The following is a 19,293-nucleotide window of genomic DNA, read 5'->3' as shown; positions in this document are numbered from 1 at the left end:
GGGACCAAAAAACTATATTTGGAAGATTTACTCGAGGATAAAAGAATTTTCACTCAAGGATGGTTTTGCTACTGGGAAAGGCCCAGCATGGGAGAAGCTTCTTTCCCATGAATAGCACTGTATATATCTCTCCACCTATCTGTTTGAAAAGCAGGATTCCTCTGTAGAGATAACACAGGATTTTTGACTTCAGAATAAACTGTTCCTTAATACCATAGCTATGGTTTAGGTAACCTGGGGTTACCTGTGTGCATATTAACTCTTACATACATGAAAGCTTCTCTTCAATAGTTAGAAATATCTTTGAAAAATAGTTACTTTTGTAAAACATTTTCCCTCTCACTTCTTCAGAAGTTTCAGTATTAAGCTAGTGGCTGCAAAGACCTCAGCAGACAAACTACCAATCTGAGGAAGTGTTGTTTGCATCTCATATAAAAGGGACAGAATATAGATATCATCCAAACCATGCTCTTTCACAATCCCCTAGATTTAAAAAAATATATTAAAGAAATATATGCAAATAAAATTATTTATTTATAATAAAATGAGAAAACATACAAGTTTCTCTAATGTCGAAGGCTGGAAAAATTTAATCTCATTGTATTAAAACACTGCAACTCTAGCAACAAGTCTGTGGTTGCCAGATACTGCTCCATGATGAGAAAAAATCACCAGTCTTATAACCACAGCATCTGTTCCAGGTGCTACCAAAAGTATTTGCTCGAAGAGGTTCAGGATGTTGAGATATTAAGTAACCAATGGCAGGAAGAACAAACCCTTACATACCATACTGGGATGGCTGGAGGAGGCAGCAGCACACTTCTGTCCACTAAATGGTAACTGTCAGTGCACTAAGTGGAAATTAATGTCCTGATGTGCAGTTAATGCTCTTTGTACTCCTCTGGAAGCCAAAGATTAAAGCTAAAAGCAACAAGATCTTCGTATTTCTGCATTAATGTTGAGGATTCTGTACTGAATTCAGGAAAACAGTGATTGTTACTGTGTCTAGATTTAGGCTCAGGAATACATCTTACACTACTGCAAGAGTAAACAGATAACTCCTAAGCCAATCTTCTCCTTAAGAAGAACTGTATCAGTTAAAAAGATTAAATTACTTTAAAATTGTTAATCAGATTTCGTTTAAAAGCTCGTGCTTTAGAAAGAGCAAAGTTTTTTCACTAATCATATCGAGACAGTTTTACAAAAGAAACATCAAGAAGAAAACTGCATCATAGCTTGTACAGGAATAAAATCTTTCTGCAGTAACTGCAGAGAAAAATAAATGGACAGATGTTAGCATTCCAGAAACTGTGGCTAGGAAGTACATACAGAATCTTGCTAAATCACTGCAATGGGCACTTAAGGTGGTGTTACCTAAACACACTCTAATACTGGGAGGTACCAACAGCTTTCTGGTGGAATCCCTCTCCTTCCTAAAGACTGAAAATTTTAATTCAACTCATTATTGCCACCAGAATCAAACAGGAAAGGGTATTATCTTACATTCCCTAGAGTCACATCTGACCCTCAATAAGCCCAGGAAATTAATAGATGGAGTATAGGTCCCAAAGGTGTCCAGGAATAAAAATAAGAAGAATTGGGGGTTGCTATTTCAGAGAGCTTAACGCAGATATTAAAGTCTTCAAAGACAATAATTGTTGTACATGCTTTGTTGGAAAGAAATCATGTGTCAGTAATTCCAGACCTCTGTCATTACAGACCATAACTTAAATCTCACATCCTAAACTTAGTCTATCACTAGTCTTACTATGACTGATTCAGTTGGATCCAAGACCTGTCTGACCCAATATCCCATATCTCTGACAGTTGCCACAGCAGGAGTATAAAAACCTCAGAAACATGAGTTAAATCTTACGCCTACACACATTCTCTTTCTCTAAGCCTATAATGCAGGGATTTGATGGGCCTAAAGTTGAACTGAAATCATTGTAATAGTACCTGATAGACCTTCCTCTGAGCAGCCATAAAGATTCTTTGCTGTAGCCTTCATCTAAAGCATCAATTAGATGCATTCACAGAGATACATCTCCCTGAGCAGCTACTGACACTTAGAGACTGTTTCACCCATTCTTTAATTTTACCGATCAGCGCTTGTCATGGCTTAACCCCAGATGGCAATTAAGTTCCACACAGTTGCTTGCTTACTCCCCCTACTCGCACAGGGATGGGGAGGAGAATCAGGGAGAAAAAAATAAAATTTGGGGACTGTGATAGGAACTGTTTAACAATCCAAACTAAGTAAAATAATAATACTAGTAGTACCACTTATAATAATAATTGATATAAAAAGGAGAGGGAGAGAGACTGATAAAACCCAAGAGGTGCACAATACAATTGCTCACCACCTGATGACCGATGCCCAGCCCGTCCCTGAGCCGCGATCAGCCCCGCTTCCAAGTAACCCCCTCCATTTATATACTGGGCATGATGTTGTATGGTATGGAATATCCCTTTGGCCAGCTCAGATCAGCTGTCCCAGCTATGCTCCCTTGCAGCTTTTTGTGCACCTCCTCACTGGCACTAAGAAGACCTTTGCTTAGAGTAAGCACTACTTAGCAACAACCAAAACATCAGTGTGCTATCAACATTATTCTCATACTGAATCCGAAACACAACACTACTAGAAAGAAAATTAACTCTATCACAGCTGAAACCAGGACATTTGGTCTTTCTGATTGCTCTTAGTACTGATTAGATGTATTCACGGAGATACTAACATTTCTCTGAGTGGTTACTGCTACATTAAAGACCATGATGTGCATCACTTTGCCTTCATTAACGTTGTTCCTTATCTCCCGCTTTATTACTCAGGCCATCAAAACTCTTCTGCACCCCTTGGACTGCACTTAACACGTCCATATAACGAGCAAATTTTGTCCCTTTCTGTTTAACCCAGTCTTTCACATCAGTAGTCAGTGTTAAACAGCAGACAATCTCCTGCATGTTCACTGTAAGGTAGTACTTTCTACACTTTTGTTTTAGCCACTAGGTTTTTTTCTCCATTTTGAAAGAGACCTGCTTTCTTAAAAGCCTTTGATAAAGAACTATCTCCAAAAGGTTTATTGGAAATCCACGCTTTCTACATAATTCTCACCGAGTCAACTCAATCCAGAATATGCTTTTATATAAAGAAACTTAATATCCTCATAACTCACAATAGAGTCACTATGAAAGGTACATTGAACTTACTAGATGTTTGTAAACTTGCAAAGTACTGGAAAGCACTCTTAACAACTTCAGTATATCCCATGATCTGCATAACTAGTTTGCATCATTCATTGTCTAAATATTTCATGTAATTTACTGCTGTTGTGAAGAAAATGTAATTTCCATTTTAGATGAAAAGCAGAAAAGGGTAAATTAAATGGCAGTTTAAATTAGGCATTTCCAGTCAGGATTTATTAATATGTCTAAATGAGTGCATCTTTCAGTTGTTCACTGAAGAGATGAGCCAATAGCCTCATTTTCTGTTCCCCCTTTGCTCACAAAGACTGCTAAAGGTGACAGCATTCCCACGCTTCATTTTATGACATACCTGGATGGTTGTGAGCAGTCTTTGGAAGGCCTACATGTTTATGAAATAGACACAGTTAGCACCTGTGAACTGTTCCCTATTGTTCTAAGTCACCAACGTCTGAAATTGAACCCTGACACGAAAGATAGGCAATAATGGAATCTTAAATCCAGCTGTTTTGGGCTTTCAGTAGTGAATCAATTTGCCTAACATTGTGTGAAAGAAGTAATATTAACAGGTATTAGACTAACCATTACAGGTAGAATGCGAAACAGAAAAGGTTTAGCACATTGAAGCCCTCCTTTCAGCCTGAGAACAGCAAAATTCATGGTGACTACAGGTTAAGAACTGTTGTAGATGCAATATTTGTGTTATCAATAAGAAAATGTAATAATGAAAAAAGCAGAGCAAAGGTGTATTTTGCTGTGGAAGAAATAATACAGTCAGTGAGCTATGTAGAATACTAAACTACATCACTAACAATGGAACACAAAGAAATTACTATGGATAAATTTATATGCTATGAAATCATTTTTTTTTCATTGAGTCTGTAACATTAACACCAAAGACAATTATGAACGAGAGTTTCCATTTTCAGTTTTGGGAAAGACTAAAATGCATTTCTCATTCAATAGAACTTCTGTGTTAAAGGCTTTTTCTTTTTTTTGTGTGTTTACATTAAATAGGTTTATAATGTGTTCCTGTCCTGTAATTACTGGTCACGTAGCTCATCCCACTATAAAGAGCTAGTTCTGCTTTCCCCGAGGTGCAAAAGGAACCCAGTGGACCAACCATTTGAATACAACAATGCTTTAACAGGTGGCTCTAGATAGTCCATGGGCGCTGAGGGCTGTGCTGAGACAAGCTGCTGCTGCAACATCAGTTCAAGATACACCGAATGAGCCAGCGCTTGTTTCAGGAAAGTCTGCTCCCAAGTGGATTTGCTGGTAATTCATTTCTGACTAGATATCCATACAGCACGTCTGCTGTGAAGTGCCAGTACTTAGCCAATGGAAAGACAACTCTTGCTCTAGAAAAACAGATTTTTTTCCCTAGAGAGTCACAGAATCACAGAAGCTTTAGGGCTGGAAGGGACCTCTGAAGATCATCTGGTCCAGCCCCTCTGCCAAGGCAGGGTCACCTAGAGCAGGTGACAGAGGAACGCGTCCCGGTGGGTTCGGAATGTCTCCAGACAGGGAGACTCCATGACCTCCCTGGGCAGCCTGTCACCAAACCCCGTAAGCTCACACTACAGCAGACGAAAAACCTATCGATTAGGTGCCTGCTCATCACCTGTCTCCTCAAACTGGAAGCTTTGCAGACCTTCCAGCAACCCCAACCTGTACCTACAAAGGCGCGGTCAGTCCCTTTTTAAACAGGTTTACGCTACCTTTCCCGCCCTCCCTCCGGGCCGGCCGAACCACACTTACCCCGAACCCAGGCACTCCCAGCGGGGGCGCTGCCGAGAGGCCGCGATGTCTCGGCGTTTGAACACCTTTGAAAATGGCGCGCGGAGCAGCGGCCGCTTCCGCCCCGTCCCCTCAGCAACGGCGGCGACGCGCCTGCCCCGCCAACCGCCCGCCCCTTCCCTTCCCTTCCCTTCCCTGCCCGCTCCCTCCCTTCCCTTCCCTGCCCGCCCCTTCCCTTCCCTGCACGCCCAGCAGCCCTCGCGCGGGGCGTGGAACGTTTCCTGCTTTCCTTGCGCCCGGAGCCATTGGGGGCGGCGTTGGGAGAAGGGGGCGCTGCAGACCCCGCAGGGCTCCGGTAGAACCCTGACTCGAGGGACCGGCCCGTGCCGACAGCGCGGCTCTGGGAGCCAGCGAGACAGATGGAGAGGGACTTTTAATATGGGCAAGTAGTGCTAGGGTACGCGGTAGTGGCTTCAAACTGTAAGTGGATAGGTTAGATTAGATATTAGGAAGAAGTTCTTTACTGTGAGGGCGGTGAGACACTGGAACAGGTTGCCTAGAAAAGTGGATGCCCTATCCCTGGAAGTGTTCCAAGTCCGGGTTGGATGGAACGCTGACCGTCCTGGTCTGGTGAAAGGTGTTCCTGCCCATGACAGGGGGTTGGAACTAGATGATCTTAAGGTCCTTTACAAACCAAACCATTCTGTGAAATCCAAATGCCTCAATGTTCCTGAGTTGTCACGTAGCATGTTTGTTACAAAACTCAGAAGAAAAAACTTTCTCATTCGTACTCATTCGTGCATATTCTTGCATCTGCATCTCAAAATCATCTTACCTCTGTCTGCATGTTTTCTGTACCTGTTTCTATTCTGTATACACCCCATCTCTGTCCAACAACTTAGCACTTTCATCAAGATGTACAGAAAACCTATGTCCTGAGTCCCTGGCAGCTGAAGCTCCAGGAGGATGAAGGGCTTACATGAGGTGGGAGTATACTGATGCTAAAAGGAAGAAAAACAACACATGGAGAAATGGAGCAAATCTACTTCAATGGCCAGAGACAAAACAATGGAATTAACTCTGTTTTCACGTTTTTGAAATAACACTCCACAGAAATAAAGAATATGATGAACATAGTTTAATTAGGAATAATAGCCGCAGTCACATTACAACTCAGAAAACAAATTCAGTCTTCCACCGCATAAAGTTCCACATCAACACTTCCTAAAACAAGGAAAATATTTGATAGTCTTCAATGCTTACATAATTTCCAAAATATTAATGAAAACAGTAGTATCCTTTTTGCATACTAAGGTAGTGCTTACTGCTTATAGCAAGAGGAGGAATTATAAATAAAAGTATCTGAATATTAGGGGAAAGGAAAAACTGTGTATCCAAAGTGTTTCACAGAATTAATGCTTTCAAACAGTACTTCAGCCCAGTAGAAGAAAAACAAATCCCGTTTCATTTTGCCCTGAAAGACATTTGAAGCAGAGTGTAACTCAACAGATATGGCAGTTAACTACACATACAATTGGAAATCCACCTTTTAAAACAAATAGCATTTATAGTGTTTGAATCCCTTATACACAGGCACCTATTTTGCTAGCTTCTCTTTCCCTTTTGAGAACTTAATGAGACTGTGCAATACTGGAGCAGTAGTCTAAAATATCCTGTATAGTGAATTCCATAGTAATTCCTGATCCAGGATAGCAGCGAGCTATCAGCCCTTCAAAGTGCTTGTATTGTCGTATAAACTCATCTTGCATGGAATGCCACACAACCTGCCAAAGAAAGCAAACTTTAGGAAAAGTCAACTGGCACAATACGCTACATATGTGAACTACTAAACATTGGCTCATTAATTCATTCTCAGTTCAGGTGTCATTTTCCAGTTAAAGCTTGCTGACAAAGTTCCATAAATGGAGTTGCTGCATTACATAAAAAGATTGATGTTTTTCACCCTTTAAGTTTAAGATCCGTAATGTTTACATGACTCCTACCAAATGTGCAAAGCAGAAAATAGTAAAGATGAGAAAGTTTTCCTAAAAGAAGTATTGCTTTTGTGTTTCAAGAAAACACCCTGAACCAGAATTGTGCTGTAATTCACGTTTCAGATTTTAAACAGCTGTTTAAACAACTCTAACTTGTAAATCTATTTATCATTTACTCCAGTAAGAAATTTGCAGAGTATAACAAAAACATCAGATAATGCAATATCAGAAAAGATGTAATTGCAAGTCTATTCTGCTGTAGTGCACCAACTAAATTTCGCATCAGGTTAACAGTGCATTTCAATCTAGTTCTCTCTACTTCCAGTATATTTTGCAGAACAGAGATCACCTCTTAATGGTCAGCTAGGGAATCATAGAGGAATTTTCTTTATGAACTTTACCACCACATTTCAAATCCATGATAAACAAACAGAATTATAAAAATACCCTAAAAACCTTGACTCAAAATTCATGTTTTTTTTCAGAGTTATGCTGAACATTCTCATAGAATACATATGTTAAAGCAATAATAAAAATCCTCTGTGTAAACATTATAAGGTTTTTAAGTCATGATTATGGTTAGTTTACCTGAAGTAAGTTTTCTTCTTCACAGAGATGTTTATCTACCTTCTTGTAGAGATTATCCAATCCCTTCTTCACTTCCTTACCAGGATATTCCTTTATAACTTTACGAAGCTCCTGTTTATTGAAAGCCAGCTGGTAACTTACTTCCTCTTCTCGTATACCTTGTGCCACACGAGCTTCAACGCCTTCAAAAAAATGCTAACAACAAATAACAGTATTAATGACAACTACAAACCTAAACTAATTAACTTAATTTGGCAAGGATATATGCAGTTAAGCCTTGATTCTGCTTAATGACTGCTGTGTTACCCCCATTTTTGTTTTTTAATTGGGCATGAAGTAGTGCTAAGCTATAAACAAAACACAACCCAACAATAGAGTGCTCCAAGTACTAGCATAAAACTGAAATCAATCATTTCTAGAAGGAATCAAGCTTTTCTTTGCAACCTTTAACTAATAATCACCCTCAAAATCCTCAATTAACAAGGATACTGGATCTTTCAGATAAACTCACTAAGCACCTGAGCATCTCTACTTAAAACATAATTACACAACAGCATAGCTGTTCACAAATGCCCTCACTTCTCACTGCTGTTGACCAGTTGGCTCAACATAATACAAATGGAGAGAAGTACTTCTATGAGCATGCAGGTAGAGAAACAAAAGTGCATTGGGTCTGGCCAGGACAGAGTTAACTGTCTTTATAGCAGCCCATATGGTGCTGTTTTTGGATTTGTGGCTAAAATGGCTGATAACAATGTTTTGTTATTGCTGAACAGGTCAAACCTGTTGAAACCATAGTATATAACTTCATTCTCAACAACAAAAAGTAGGGTTGGAGGAGGGGGCAGGGATGATGTTCGGCTTCAAGGTGGCTCGCTCTCTTTTTTCTCTCTCTCACACACACACAAAATGGATGCCTCAAAAAGCAAAGAACAGTGGAAGACATTCAGTAGCAGAACTGAGTCTGAACCTAAGTCACCACTCACTAACACTTCACACATATAGAGCTTTCCTAGAACTCTTCTTATTGTTGAATAATTCAGAAACTACAGTAATTTTCTCTGCAGTTGAGGTAAATAAAATGATCCTAAAGCTCCAGATTACTTTTCCTCTATTTTTTCCTTCTTCAAAACCGTTTGCTTAAGATACTAATGTTTACTCAGTACTATTAATTGCCATGAAAAATTTGCTTATTTTCATCCAAGACTGCTACCCTCATGAGTCAAGTACTCTTGCCAGACATCCTCAAGTCCAAAATAATAAAATAAGAGGTTATGATAGATGCAGTGATAAAGAGATCAAATAATGCAAACTAAACATTCTGTACCATTTAAATGTAGAGGCAAATATACTTACATTTAACTTTTCAAGAGGCTGTCCAAGTGAATAGATTACATAAGACTGAAGATGATCAGTGTATTTTTGTTTGGCTTCTTTTTTCTCAGCCTCCAGACAAGAAATTTTCAAGCGCGAAAGTGTTGCAAAAATATGATGGAAGTTCTCCATCATGACCACATCTCTGGGTGTTTTCTGGCTTTCGTTAGCTACTTTCTCAACTGAAAGAAACAGGAAGCAAAATACTTAAAATACCTAAAGGACAACCAAATTCAAAAAAAACATAACCAGTAACTATAATACTGCCAAAAAAGAAGTTTTGGATTTCATGTAATTGATAAACGTTTGTATGAGTAATCACCAGAACTGTCACTAAATAGAACAGTTATCTGACAGCCTTCATAAGAAGTAACAGATAAATACAAGCTCTAAGATCATGAAATTTGTATGGGAAGTCACAAGATACAAAATAGTGCCTATGTATGGTCTCATTTACAGAAGTGAGAAACAACCCACACTCTGTGGAGGCTTACAAGTAAGCTTTCAGTATCCCTAATAAGTTTTACATGACAGAATTATTTAAGAAAAATCAAAGAAAAATCAATTCCCATCTTCAGTAGGACAAAAATCTTCGATAAGATAGTGGGGCTTTTTTTAAATGTACTTCTTAGTCTTTCAATTTTTGCTTATTAGTTTTATGTTCAAAATTATTGTCAGTCCCTAAATTTAATAATAAAAATAGATAATCCTAGATCTTTTCTCTCCCACTCCTAAAAAAAAAATAAAAACAAACGACCCCAAAACCAAACAAAACAACAGGCAGACAAAAGAAATTCTACCTATCACTCCCTTACTGCACCTAAAAGCAGGCTGAAAAGAGGATGGCTTCCACCAAGAGTGCAATTAAGTCTCTGTGCCCGTTCATCCATTAATCCTTTGCCGAAACTACCAGAGTATCAGTAATGATTCACTTCAGTCAGAACACTGAATTGCCAACTAGGAAAAGTCTGCTACTGCCATATACTCCCATAGAATTTTCTACAGGGAAAAAAAAAACAACCAGGAAGCTACTTCAGATTGAGCATGCTGTGTTGCTGCCATCTCCTCTTCCTCTCCAGAGTCATAACCACTTCCCTCTCTTTTAACTCGAGATTACAGGTATATACAAAAGGAAATATCTACAGTTCTCTCTTAAAAAGTATACTGCAATTAAAAGGATTACACTTGGTCACCTACCAATAAGAGAGACAACCAAAATTTCAGCCATAATATCGGTCACATGGCTTGCAACAGACAGTCTTAAAAAAATCACCTGTTAATTGGAGCAAAATGATATATAAATAGGAGGAAACAATTATATTAGTAGCTATGAAAACCTCAGAAGACCTACCACTGACAAAAACAGCTCTAATAAGTTTTGTGTAGGCTTTATCTAGATCTCCTCGTCGTTCTGCGTTTTTGAAAATCGATTCAGCGAGGGCAGCAAACTCTTCAAACTCAGCAACAAATGGAAGGATCCCAACTTTACTCTTCTTTGAGATTTTTACTTCATCCATCTGCTTCATTTGATTACTCTTAAATTTAAAAGAAGAACAGATGTTAACCTCTAATATATGACTAGATTATGTTACAACTATTAAAAAAAATTGCAGATATACTGAAAACTGACATTTATCCAAACACAGAAATAATTTTACCTTTCAATTAATATATAATTGAATAGAAAGACTAATACTCAGTCTTTCTGCCTTTTTACCCTTAAACGTTTGTTAAGTAAAATAATTGCAAAGAAAAAGGGAAGACGGGCTTTTATTCTCCTTTGTTTACTTACTGTTAAGAAAAAAAACCCAATGAAAAAACCCCAAACTTGTGCACCAGAAGCAATTAACAATTTTCATTCAATAATCCAACAAGGAACTTCATTTTTCTGATTCAGCCAAGCTAACAATTCTTTTTGCTGCAAAAGTTTCTTTAGTCTTCCATTAAAATATTATTTTGAGTCTAATTTTAAAAAAATCTTCAAAATATTTTAAGCATTAAACTGATCAAGAATGGTTAGTCTTATTATGTTGGCCTAGAGTCAAATTACATTGATGAAAATTAAGAAAAAAATTATGCCAGCAACTATATTTTCACTAAACTTGCCATATTTCATATAATGGTCATAGTTGTATTCTGGCAGTAGCGGCTGCCACTGCTCATAGTGCCAAAGAACCTCACACCCTCGTAAGTCCACGACCTTTTACTTTGGCAAGTAAAAAAGGCAGAGAGCTACAGTTTACTTAATGGACTTCGGTAATCTCAGTGGGAGTATAAATACAAACAAAAACTAAAAATGTCAACCAACTCACAGAAGTGAATAAGTGGTCTTATTTGTTACAAATAGCTACTTACTGAAGAAAACTGGAATGGAGAGGAAAAAGAAACACAACCACCAATTAGTTTATCTTTTTTGAAGGCTTAGCCAGCAGAAGAGCAATAAAGTTACTAATTTTCTCTTCAAATTTAACGCAAAAATTTAACTATAAAGAAATGCAAAATCAAAGTGGATAGGACTGGGCTTCCTATAATATTATAGTTAGCTTAATCAGAATAACTAAAAACTTACAATGCACTTATCAAAGTTCCTTTTGACAGTCACCAAAACATTTCCAAGTGTTGTGCTGAGAAAGGACGCTGGGTCCACATTTTGTGCTGTCCATACATGATGACTCATCTTAACTAACATATAAAGGGAATTAAAGCTATCAATCTTGTCCCCCAGCGCTATAAGGTTATTCAGCTCAGGTTCAATACAACGAAATATTTTTGTCATCATTTGTCGGATCATGTCCTTCCTATTAAAAACGTATAAGAGAAAAATATTACTCTGACAGTTTACTAGGCTATATTACATGTTCTTTGATAACATTTTTAGGATATATTTATTGGATATAGTAGTCTCTTTTTCATTCAACAAGTCTCATGATTTTCAGAAGGCTGCTAAGGAAGAAACGTCAGTGCCACACAGTAAAAGTCAACAGTCACAGGTATAAAATATTCCAAAAAGTATTTTCTCTGTGAAAGCTGCCACACACTCTCAAAACTTTGCTAAGCCCATTTTCCGTATAACAGAGCCCACTTTCACTTGGCAAACTAAGAGAATTAAGCATCTTTTTTATACCACTACCCATATACAAAAATTTTCTATTTAGTGACACACTCAATGTCTTGTAGCTAAAAATTAAGATTTCACTGTTCACTTCCACTGAAAGGGAACAATTTCTGATTACAGAGAAAAGTTTTATATGCCAAATAAATTCAAAAGTAGCCTTAAGAATTAAGAATCAATAATAAACAACAGCAGCACATACTCAGATGATATAGTTTGTGGAACACCAGAAGTGTACGAACGAGATAAAGCTACTCCATCCATTTCCTCCACTTCATTCTGTAAGAACAAGGAATGTATGTAAATAAAAATAAATTCTGTCTCCAATTCTATATCTAAGCAATAAGTATATCTGATAAAACCAACATGATTAGCAGCTCTCTACTCCATCGCCCCACCTCCTGAGTAGAAAATATAGCAGTTTGCAAGGTTCTGGTGTTTTCTGGTCACGTTCCACCAGATACAACACTATCCCCAATTGCTCCCTATTGTCTTCCTGCATAGCATGGTCAAGTGTCTATTGTGATCTTACGAGGAGATAAAGCCATGGCAAAGAAACCTGTCAGTCCTTCTTTCACAGATTTTGTTATGGTCAGCCAAAAATAAGGATCCTGCCAGATCATGGAGAAAAACACATTATTGATCACCTAGATCACATAACTGCCAGATAAATTTCAAATTTATTTATTTTGAATTTCTCTAATGAGGCCTGGTCAATATTTTTTACTTCAATGACAGAGAACGTAAGCCATACCGTTGTTGTTCCCGATGTGCTCTGATGTTGTTGTAGTTTGAAAAATTTACTAATGAAGTCCTGTTCTGCCAGACACAGAGGCTCTAGTTCACTTAATACTTGCTCAAAAATCTAAAGAAAGCCAAATATTTTATCAATACACCAAATACTACGAACAGTTAGCAATACCAATTTTAACTGTTTGTTGCATATACTTTCTAACTTCACTAAGCTTTAGAAGGCTTATTACTACTTAACAGAAATGGAAACAGCTTGAACTTCTATCTTTGAAAGTATAGTTGCATCTTCAATATAGTCCCTTCTCATGCATGTAACACTGGTAAGAAAAGAATAACCTATGTTTTTCCACAACTATAAGTTTTCTAGACACAGCCTGAGGCAAAATTTAAAGCCTTAGGGAAGAAAAACAGGTCAACTGTATATGTAGAAGATAACTGCTCTGTAGGAAAAGCAGAAAATGTTTCTTTATACCTGCTACAGAAAGCAACAAGTAGGTTTTGTACTGAAGTATGCATCACAATTTTTAGACTTAAACAAAACACTATTTTGGCAATAATTTTTAATCTGTCATCTTTACACAATGCAGAATTTTCTCTGCAAGTATTTAGCGAACAAGACAGGCAATAACTTACCACAAAGAAATCCATACTGATGGAAATTCCCATAGGAAAAAATAAAACAACCTAGTAGATCAGCTCAATAGCTTACAATTTTGTATATATTAGTCACACTCACATATCCCAAATGGGTGCGAGATACAAGTCCCAAGTTGAAAATAATAGCACAATACTTGCATAAAGCTGTTTTACCAAGCTATCTTTTTAATTCTAGACCAGTTGCTGCTACAGGTTTGTAATAACTTAACGGTTAATATTGTTTCAGGCATATAGTATTTCCTCACAGAAAAAGATTGAGCAAGGATTTGAAGAGGTCAGAAGAAAAGTCATCTCCATCAAACAATTCAATAGAGAAGAAGAAAAATATTTTTATTTCTCACTGATAACTGCTCCTTTTCCTTCCGGTGAGGAGTTAATTCCGCAAGAAATAGCGAGTATTGTCACTTTTAAAGGTTTGGGGGGGGGAAAATCAACAGATGCTGAGGACAGCAGGTTTTAAAACAAGATGAGGACACTCCAATAGTCACTTAGTGCCATTGTTAAAGCTGAAAACTGATGATAACTGATGTGAAACCAGAATAAATAAAATTTTAGTGCCATGCTCAAAGTCCTGGCTAAAATAAGTTTCTGCTTTCATATCTTTCACTTTTGCTTACATACTGGCAAAGTGTGACAGAATACATGAATACTTGTTCTGAGAAAAATAATACCAGCTGGAGAATCCATCTCAATTCCTATTTGCTTAAAAATGTGTATTTGGCTTAAACTTAATAGACCATTTGTTTTATGCTTGATATTCTTTAAAGATCACACATAGCATATAAAGGAACTTAACAGAATCTTATAACCAAAGAATAGTACTCTGACCTACATATTTCTTAGAAACTGCCTTTATTAGATGTATGGTGCATACAGACTTTGAAATTGGCAGGTTTTAAGATTTAAACAGTACAGATTTTTAAACTATACAAGAAGGATATGTAAGATGCTTCTAATACAAAACGAAGCAGGAATCCTATACAATACTTTGGCTTTACCTTATCAAATTTTGTTCTGTCAGCCACATCAAGGTCAGAGGCAGACATGTTTCCCATGTCTAACAGTGAGGATGACTGAGACCTACGGTTTCCTGAACTCTGAACAGAGAGTTTATTTAGACTAGAAGTAGACCCAGTCAGTTTTCCAGAACTTCCATGAAGACCTGTGAAATAAAGACACTATGAAGAAGCAAAGGCAGAATAAAATACTAAAGAACAGGTTCATTACAGAACATATGAGATCAATACAATAGTCCTATATTACAATCAAACAACTCAATTTTTATCTAAGCTAAAAATGCTTTTGCTATAGACGTTCTTTCCTTGTTACAAGGTAACTGAAATACTTCAGCAATTTTCAAAGTATAACATAGCTGTATAACCTCTCATTGTAAACTATGGAAAAAAGTATAAAAGGAATGAAACTCTGAAATACAGGAACACTGGGATAGATATTCTCCTTGAAAACTTGAAAGTGAAGACCAGTTATAATCTTTGTGAATGTACTCTGGGCAAAGGCTGCTACAAGCAGAAGAACTGATGCCCAGGAGGGAAAAAATTAAAAAGCTTTATGTACACACAGGCACTTTTTCTTCTTGAACTTGATCTTTCTGCTGTTAACATCCTTTTATCTACACAGTTTGTTCTAGCTATTTTGCTGGATCTACAGCTCCACAGTAATTCTACTTCTAATGGTCTCCTCTCCTTTTGATCATAATTAATATTCAGTTATTTCTTCCTGATATTGTCGGGCCTTCTCCTAGATGAGGAAATGTATTTTTTTTTCTAGAATTCTCAGAAATGTTGGATGAGGACAGAGAAAGCTAGTAACAAAAAAGACCAAGAAATTATCAATATCTGGCTGCCACCTAAACTTCTCACATCTAAACCACAAAAAAACTTAAAAGCAACCCTGCAAGTTTCATTTAACTGCTATGTTGGTATCTAGTCACAAGACAAAGTCTATAAATCTAAGTTGCCACCTCAGCTTACTGGAAGAGTTAGGAAACTATGACAAGCTCTCAGGCACAAACATATTTTTACTAGTAGCATGGGGAAAACAGAAGATATTGCCTTTACCTGCAAACCTTTTCAACTTCTATGTTGGGACATTATAGTTGTGCTTCATTTTTGCCTTGCAAAATCAACAATTCTGCTAATGCTCATTTCATTCTAGAGCACTTCAGTGTTAGGTAGATTCTCCATGGTGCAGCACTACATCATAACATCGACACACATGCATTGACAATACCAACTAATGCAACTAGTTATACTCACTCTCAGTTTCCTGTTTGACAGCACTTTCTTTTCGAGGCAGTGTAGCTGGGATGGATTAGGTTGCAAGCATCAAAGACAAAGACAAGTTAAAATGCAGTTTGCACAAACCATGCACAAGATGCAAGTTAAGCTCTAACTGGAAAGAAACATGCGGAGAACTATAAGCAGCAAGTAACTACATTGCAAACACATTTAGTTGGAGAGGTACTATTCTAGAAATTCAGTATCTAAGCTACATGGACAATAAAGTAAGTTTCTAGGTATTAAAATTTGCTTGTTCTTATATAGTGCGTTCAAAGAACATTTTTGGTAACGTGTATTCAAGTTCTCCCAAATTGAGAAGTCCATTAAATTAGGGCTTTATTTGTCAGAATTAATACTGCAAAAGACTCAGTTTCCAAGATAAATCATCATATCAATAATAGACTTGAAGAAATCAAAATGCACTTATGTAATTTTTTACTGAGTCAGAGATATTGTCCAGCATTTTAATTTAAAAAAAACATATACCAATGCTACAAAATCATTCATGGTTACCCTTTTCTGTTTGCAAATCAGGATGTTTACATAGAGAATACATCACTTTTGTATTTATGCTGCACCAAAAACTGATGACTGCAAATTTGGAGAGGATGAAAATAATAAATATATAGTAAAAAAATTTCCAAAGCTTTTTTTTTTTTATTTTTTTTCAGAATAAAACAGCTTCCTCAAGTGGACTTCAATGTGAAATTTAGAGTAAATGGGCATTTGTAGAAAAATAGAGAATCCCTAACCAGTAAAAGGCATTTGCATACATACGCTACAAGCAATATGTGGTATTAAAGATCTTGATGAGGATGGATGCTACAAGCCCCCAAAAATGGAGCAGGCAAGCAGAACCTACTGTAATAGAATGAGTAGATACTTCTAAATGCCACAAACATGTCTTAAATACCAGATGTTCTCAAGAAGGCAACACTACTGATAATTGTAACATCAAATTGAAATTTAATTCCAGCCTAGTTTTTAGATCTTGGGGGTTTTGGCAGGTTTTGAATAAAAACGTTTTAGGCATGATATATTTTGGCGTATGCAACTGTCATGCATTGGCCCCACTTCTTCATTGTCCTCAGTTTCCAAACGCATGGGACTTATAACAGAATGTGAAGAACTGTAGGCAAAGATCAGGCCCCAGACAACCAGGGGAGCCTCAGTGGCTTTTGAGAAGCTACACCGCATAAACCTATGACAGTAGTAGCACTCTTTCCAACACTGACTGTATGGTATTTAAGTATCAAAGTCTTGGCTTCATCAGAAAAGGAAAAAAAAAAAGAAAAAAACACTACTTAAGACAAGTGTGAATGCTCACGACCCAGGTAGGTTTTTTTGCCATAAAAAAGCAGACAAAGAACCTTGCGCTAGCACAGAATGCCAGAATTCTCCCAGCTTTTGAGGCATTCAAATAGCAGTGCTATTCCCAAAGCACAAAAAAAAGGCAAGAACACACACCAACACAGCTTGGAAACAGGTCATCTTTAGTGTTCGAGTACAACTGGAGCATTATTGCATTTATGCACCTATACTATTCCTTAAGCAAGTTTACTATTAAGAAGTGATGTATTTTGAATAAATGTGCAACTAGGAGTAGTAGTATGATCTTCTCAAGGTGCAGCTTTTACACTGGTGAATTGAAAGACCTCTTACTCCAAAATGCCTGCTAGCTCCATAATGCTTACGCAAGTTAGGGAATTGCTACAAAAACCGTTTCCTCACAAATACAAATCACAAAAGAAGTGTCAAGGCAAAGGGTTAAGAATGCTTTAGATATCAATTTGTATTAGGATAAAGGGGGTTCTTTCCTTGCAATAAGATACCTTTTCAAGATTTATGAATTTAAATGTTCTGATGACGACACATTATGGCACCTCTTGCTCTCCATGTCCAACAGATTGCCAAGACTGATCTTTCCAGCTTCGCCCTTCCTCAAATAATACCACTCTCCTGCTTTCTTCCTTTTGTTACATTTTCCTGTTTTCTACCATCTTCTACCATCAAACTTCAAAGGATAAGTTCAGGACCCAAAATAGGCTTGACAGAACTTACTCGTTAAAGCTGCACATAATTTTGGAATTCTGAAGTTGCAAACTGGTGAACTGCGGCAAACATAAATATTTCAAACCAGTTTTGAAACAGTGCACCTCAAAATAGAGAATAGACAATATATAAATACACCTATACCACTGTTGCTTTCTAAGTATCCCAGTTTGTTTTTTTCCTAAAGTTTCATTTCCATATTCACACTAGACTAAATCTAGGAGGAATATAGACACCCTTAGACATAAATGCCTACAAGTTAACAAATTATGATTTCTAGTCTCAGGTTACATAGGTAAATCCAACTGAAAAAAACCCAATAAAATACATAAGTTTTCTTAGGCAGAATTAGCATTAAAAACTAGCTTCCTAAAATTCACCTAAAACTCATTAAAAGCAGAAATAACAGCAGAAGGAACACACAACACACGCTGCTGCCCAAACTTTTGTTAATTACAAGAATTGATTTTTCAAACTTGTTCCAGTAATAAAGTGGGATAGATCAAGTAATAAAATATGATTGGTAGTTTGTTAAAAAGTGATCAAGGATCTGAAAATTTAGAAAAATATCATATTTTATCCTTTTATCTTGACTAATTTCACAAGATTTCAGTTGTTCTACTTTGGCCTTCTCGAAGTCAGAAGTTTTACCAATCATTTTTTCCATCCAACTTCTTATACCTTGCCAAAAATAAAGAATTTTACCCCATCATAAAATTAGCTGTAAGTGTTGCAATAAGTGTTTAATATGCAAATTACAAGATTCAAAGCAAGATATGTGTCTTCTGGAAGCTTACCAAACTTTTTCCCTTCTCTGGTTGTGCCTGTCATCTTGATCTTGGCAACTTCAAAGAAATCTTTTATTTCCCTTTCATACAGTCGTGATAGATAATCCATATAATTCTTAAAAGAAAAAAGTAAATTTAGTTAACAGGTATTCATACTGACTTCTATTACAGGTAAATAGTTCCAAAAACATGCAAGGTTTGTAAGTCCTACTAAATAACAAACTGTTTTGGTCAATATAAATATATATATTTATGCAGCATGCACAAAAATATATTCATGATATTTAAGCAGCTTATATTCATTTTCATAGTGAGTTCACTAAGCATTATTCAGAAACTTCTACTTCTCCTCCATAAAGAAAGATATGCAATGCAGTACATACAAATAGGATTGCCAGTGGTAGAGTATCACAGAATTCAATTCAAGGGTAAAATGGAGAGAATTCAGCACCGTTCTCTGTACCCTCTTTCATCACTCCTATTGTGTCCTCAAAAGCACACATAACACATAAATATATAACTCTTTCAATTTTTTGTTAGAAGATCACAAATATGTCAACCATTCATTAACTATCTGCATGACACTGAAAGCAAAGGAAGAGCTGTTTCAAAGCCATTGAAAAAGTCTAATTTAAATCTTCCATTTAAGAATTACAGTACTTTAATTAAAAAAAAAAGACTTGCTCTCTAAGGACTAACTTCCCTTTGATTTCTACCTAAACATTTTGTAT

The 19,293-nt window shown here is 36.8% G+C and overlaps 3 protein-coding genes across 15 annotated transcripts in view; 1 reads left to right on the top strand and 2 right to left on the bottom strand.

Moving 5' to 3' along the window:
• CEP135 (centrosomal protein 135) overlaps nucleotides 1-5,045 on the bottom strand; it is a 36,201-nt gene extending 31,156 nt beyond the window's left edge. For 2 of the 5 annotated variants that reach the window (XR_007904952.1, XM_051790310.1), the window contains exon 1: nucleotides 787-1,768. The gene's annotated coding sequence lies outside the window, so the exon portion shown is untranslated. Of the gene's footprint in view, nucleotides 1-786; nucleotides 1,769-3,556; nucleotides 4,554-4,828; nucleotides 4,915-4,965 lie in introns of those variants that run through there. The other 3 variants (XM_051790308.1, XM_051790307.1, XM_051790309.1) reach the window with 3 other exon arrangements.
• LOC127472307 (uncharacterized) lies at nucleotides 4,662-16,816 on the top strand. Its single transcript, XM_051790362.1, has 3 exons — nucleotides 4,662-5,390; nucleotides 13,649-13,813; nucleotides 16,394-16,816. Exons 1-2 carry the CDS (start codon nucleotides 4,741-4,743, stop codon nucleotides 13,764-13,766), a joined length of 768 nt encoding a protein of 255 aa, XP_051646322.1. The 5' UTR covers nucleotides 4,662-4,740; the 3' UTR covers nucleotides 13,767-13,813; nucleotides 16,394-16,816.
• EXOC1 (exocyst complex component 1) overlaps nucleotides 6,061-19,293 on the bottom strand; it is a 28,674-nt gene continuing 15,441 nt past the window's right edge. For 5 of the 9 annotated variants that reach the window (XM_051790313.1, XM_051790317.1, XM_051790315.1 and 2 more), the window contains 10 exons: nucleotides 18,572-18,677; nucleotides 15,699-15,743; nucleotides 14,421-14,584; nucleotides 12,767-12,877; nucleotides 12,215-12,291; nucleotides 11,470-11,698; nucleotides 10,252-10,435; nucleotides 8,883-9,082; nucleotides 7,527-7,721; nucleotides 6,061-6,728 (listed from right to left, as the gene is read on the bottom strand). In XM_051790313.1, coding sequence (XP_051646273.1) covers nucleotides 6,576-6,728; nucleotides 7,527-7,721; nucleotides 8,883-9,082; nucleotides 10,252-10,435; nucleotides 11,470-11,698; nucleotides 12,215-12,291; nucleotides 12,767-12,877; nucleotides 14,421-14,584; nucleotides 15,699-15,743; nucleotides 18,572-18,677 — 1,464 coding nt within the window. In that variant the 3' untranslated portion in view covers nucleotides 6,061-6,575. The remainder of the gene's footprint in view (nucleotides 6,729-7,526; nucleotides 7,722-8,882; nucleotides 9,083-10,251; nucleotides 10,436-11,469; nucleotides 11,699-12,214; nucleotides 12,292-12,766; nucleotides 12,878-14,420; nucleotides 14,585-15,698; nucleotides 15,744-18,571; nucleotides 18,678-19,293) is intronic. The other 4 variants (XM_051790316.1, XM_051790320.1, XM_051790318.1 and 1 more) reach the window with 1 other exon arrangement.

This window comes from Manacus candei, unplaced genomic scaffold (genome assembly GCF_025592945.1).
Source record: "Manacus candei isolate 608988 ecotype Guabito, Panama unplaced genomic scaffold, ASM2559294v1 h1tg000028l, whole genome shotgun sequence".
In the NCBI taxonomy this organism is placed as follows: Eukaryota; Metazoa; Chordata; class Aves; order Passeriformes; family Pipridae; genus Manacus; species Manacus candei.
This window is presented reverse-complemented; position numbering and strand designations above follow the sequence as displayed.

Excerpts from the sequence above, each read along its gene's own strand:
- LOC127472307 (XM_051790362.1), top strand. The coding sequence starts at position 4,741 with ATGACCTCCCTGGGCAGCCTGTCACCAAACCCCGTAAGCTCACACTAC. Across the intron at positions 5,391-13,648 it reads GGGACTTTTAATATGGGCAA|GCATATAGTATTTCCTCACA; the intron begins GTAGTGCTAGGG and ends ATATTGTTTCAG.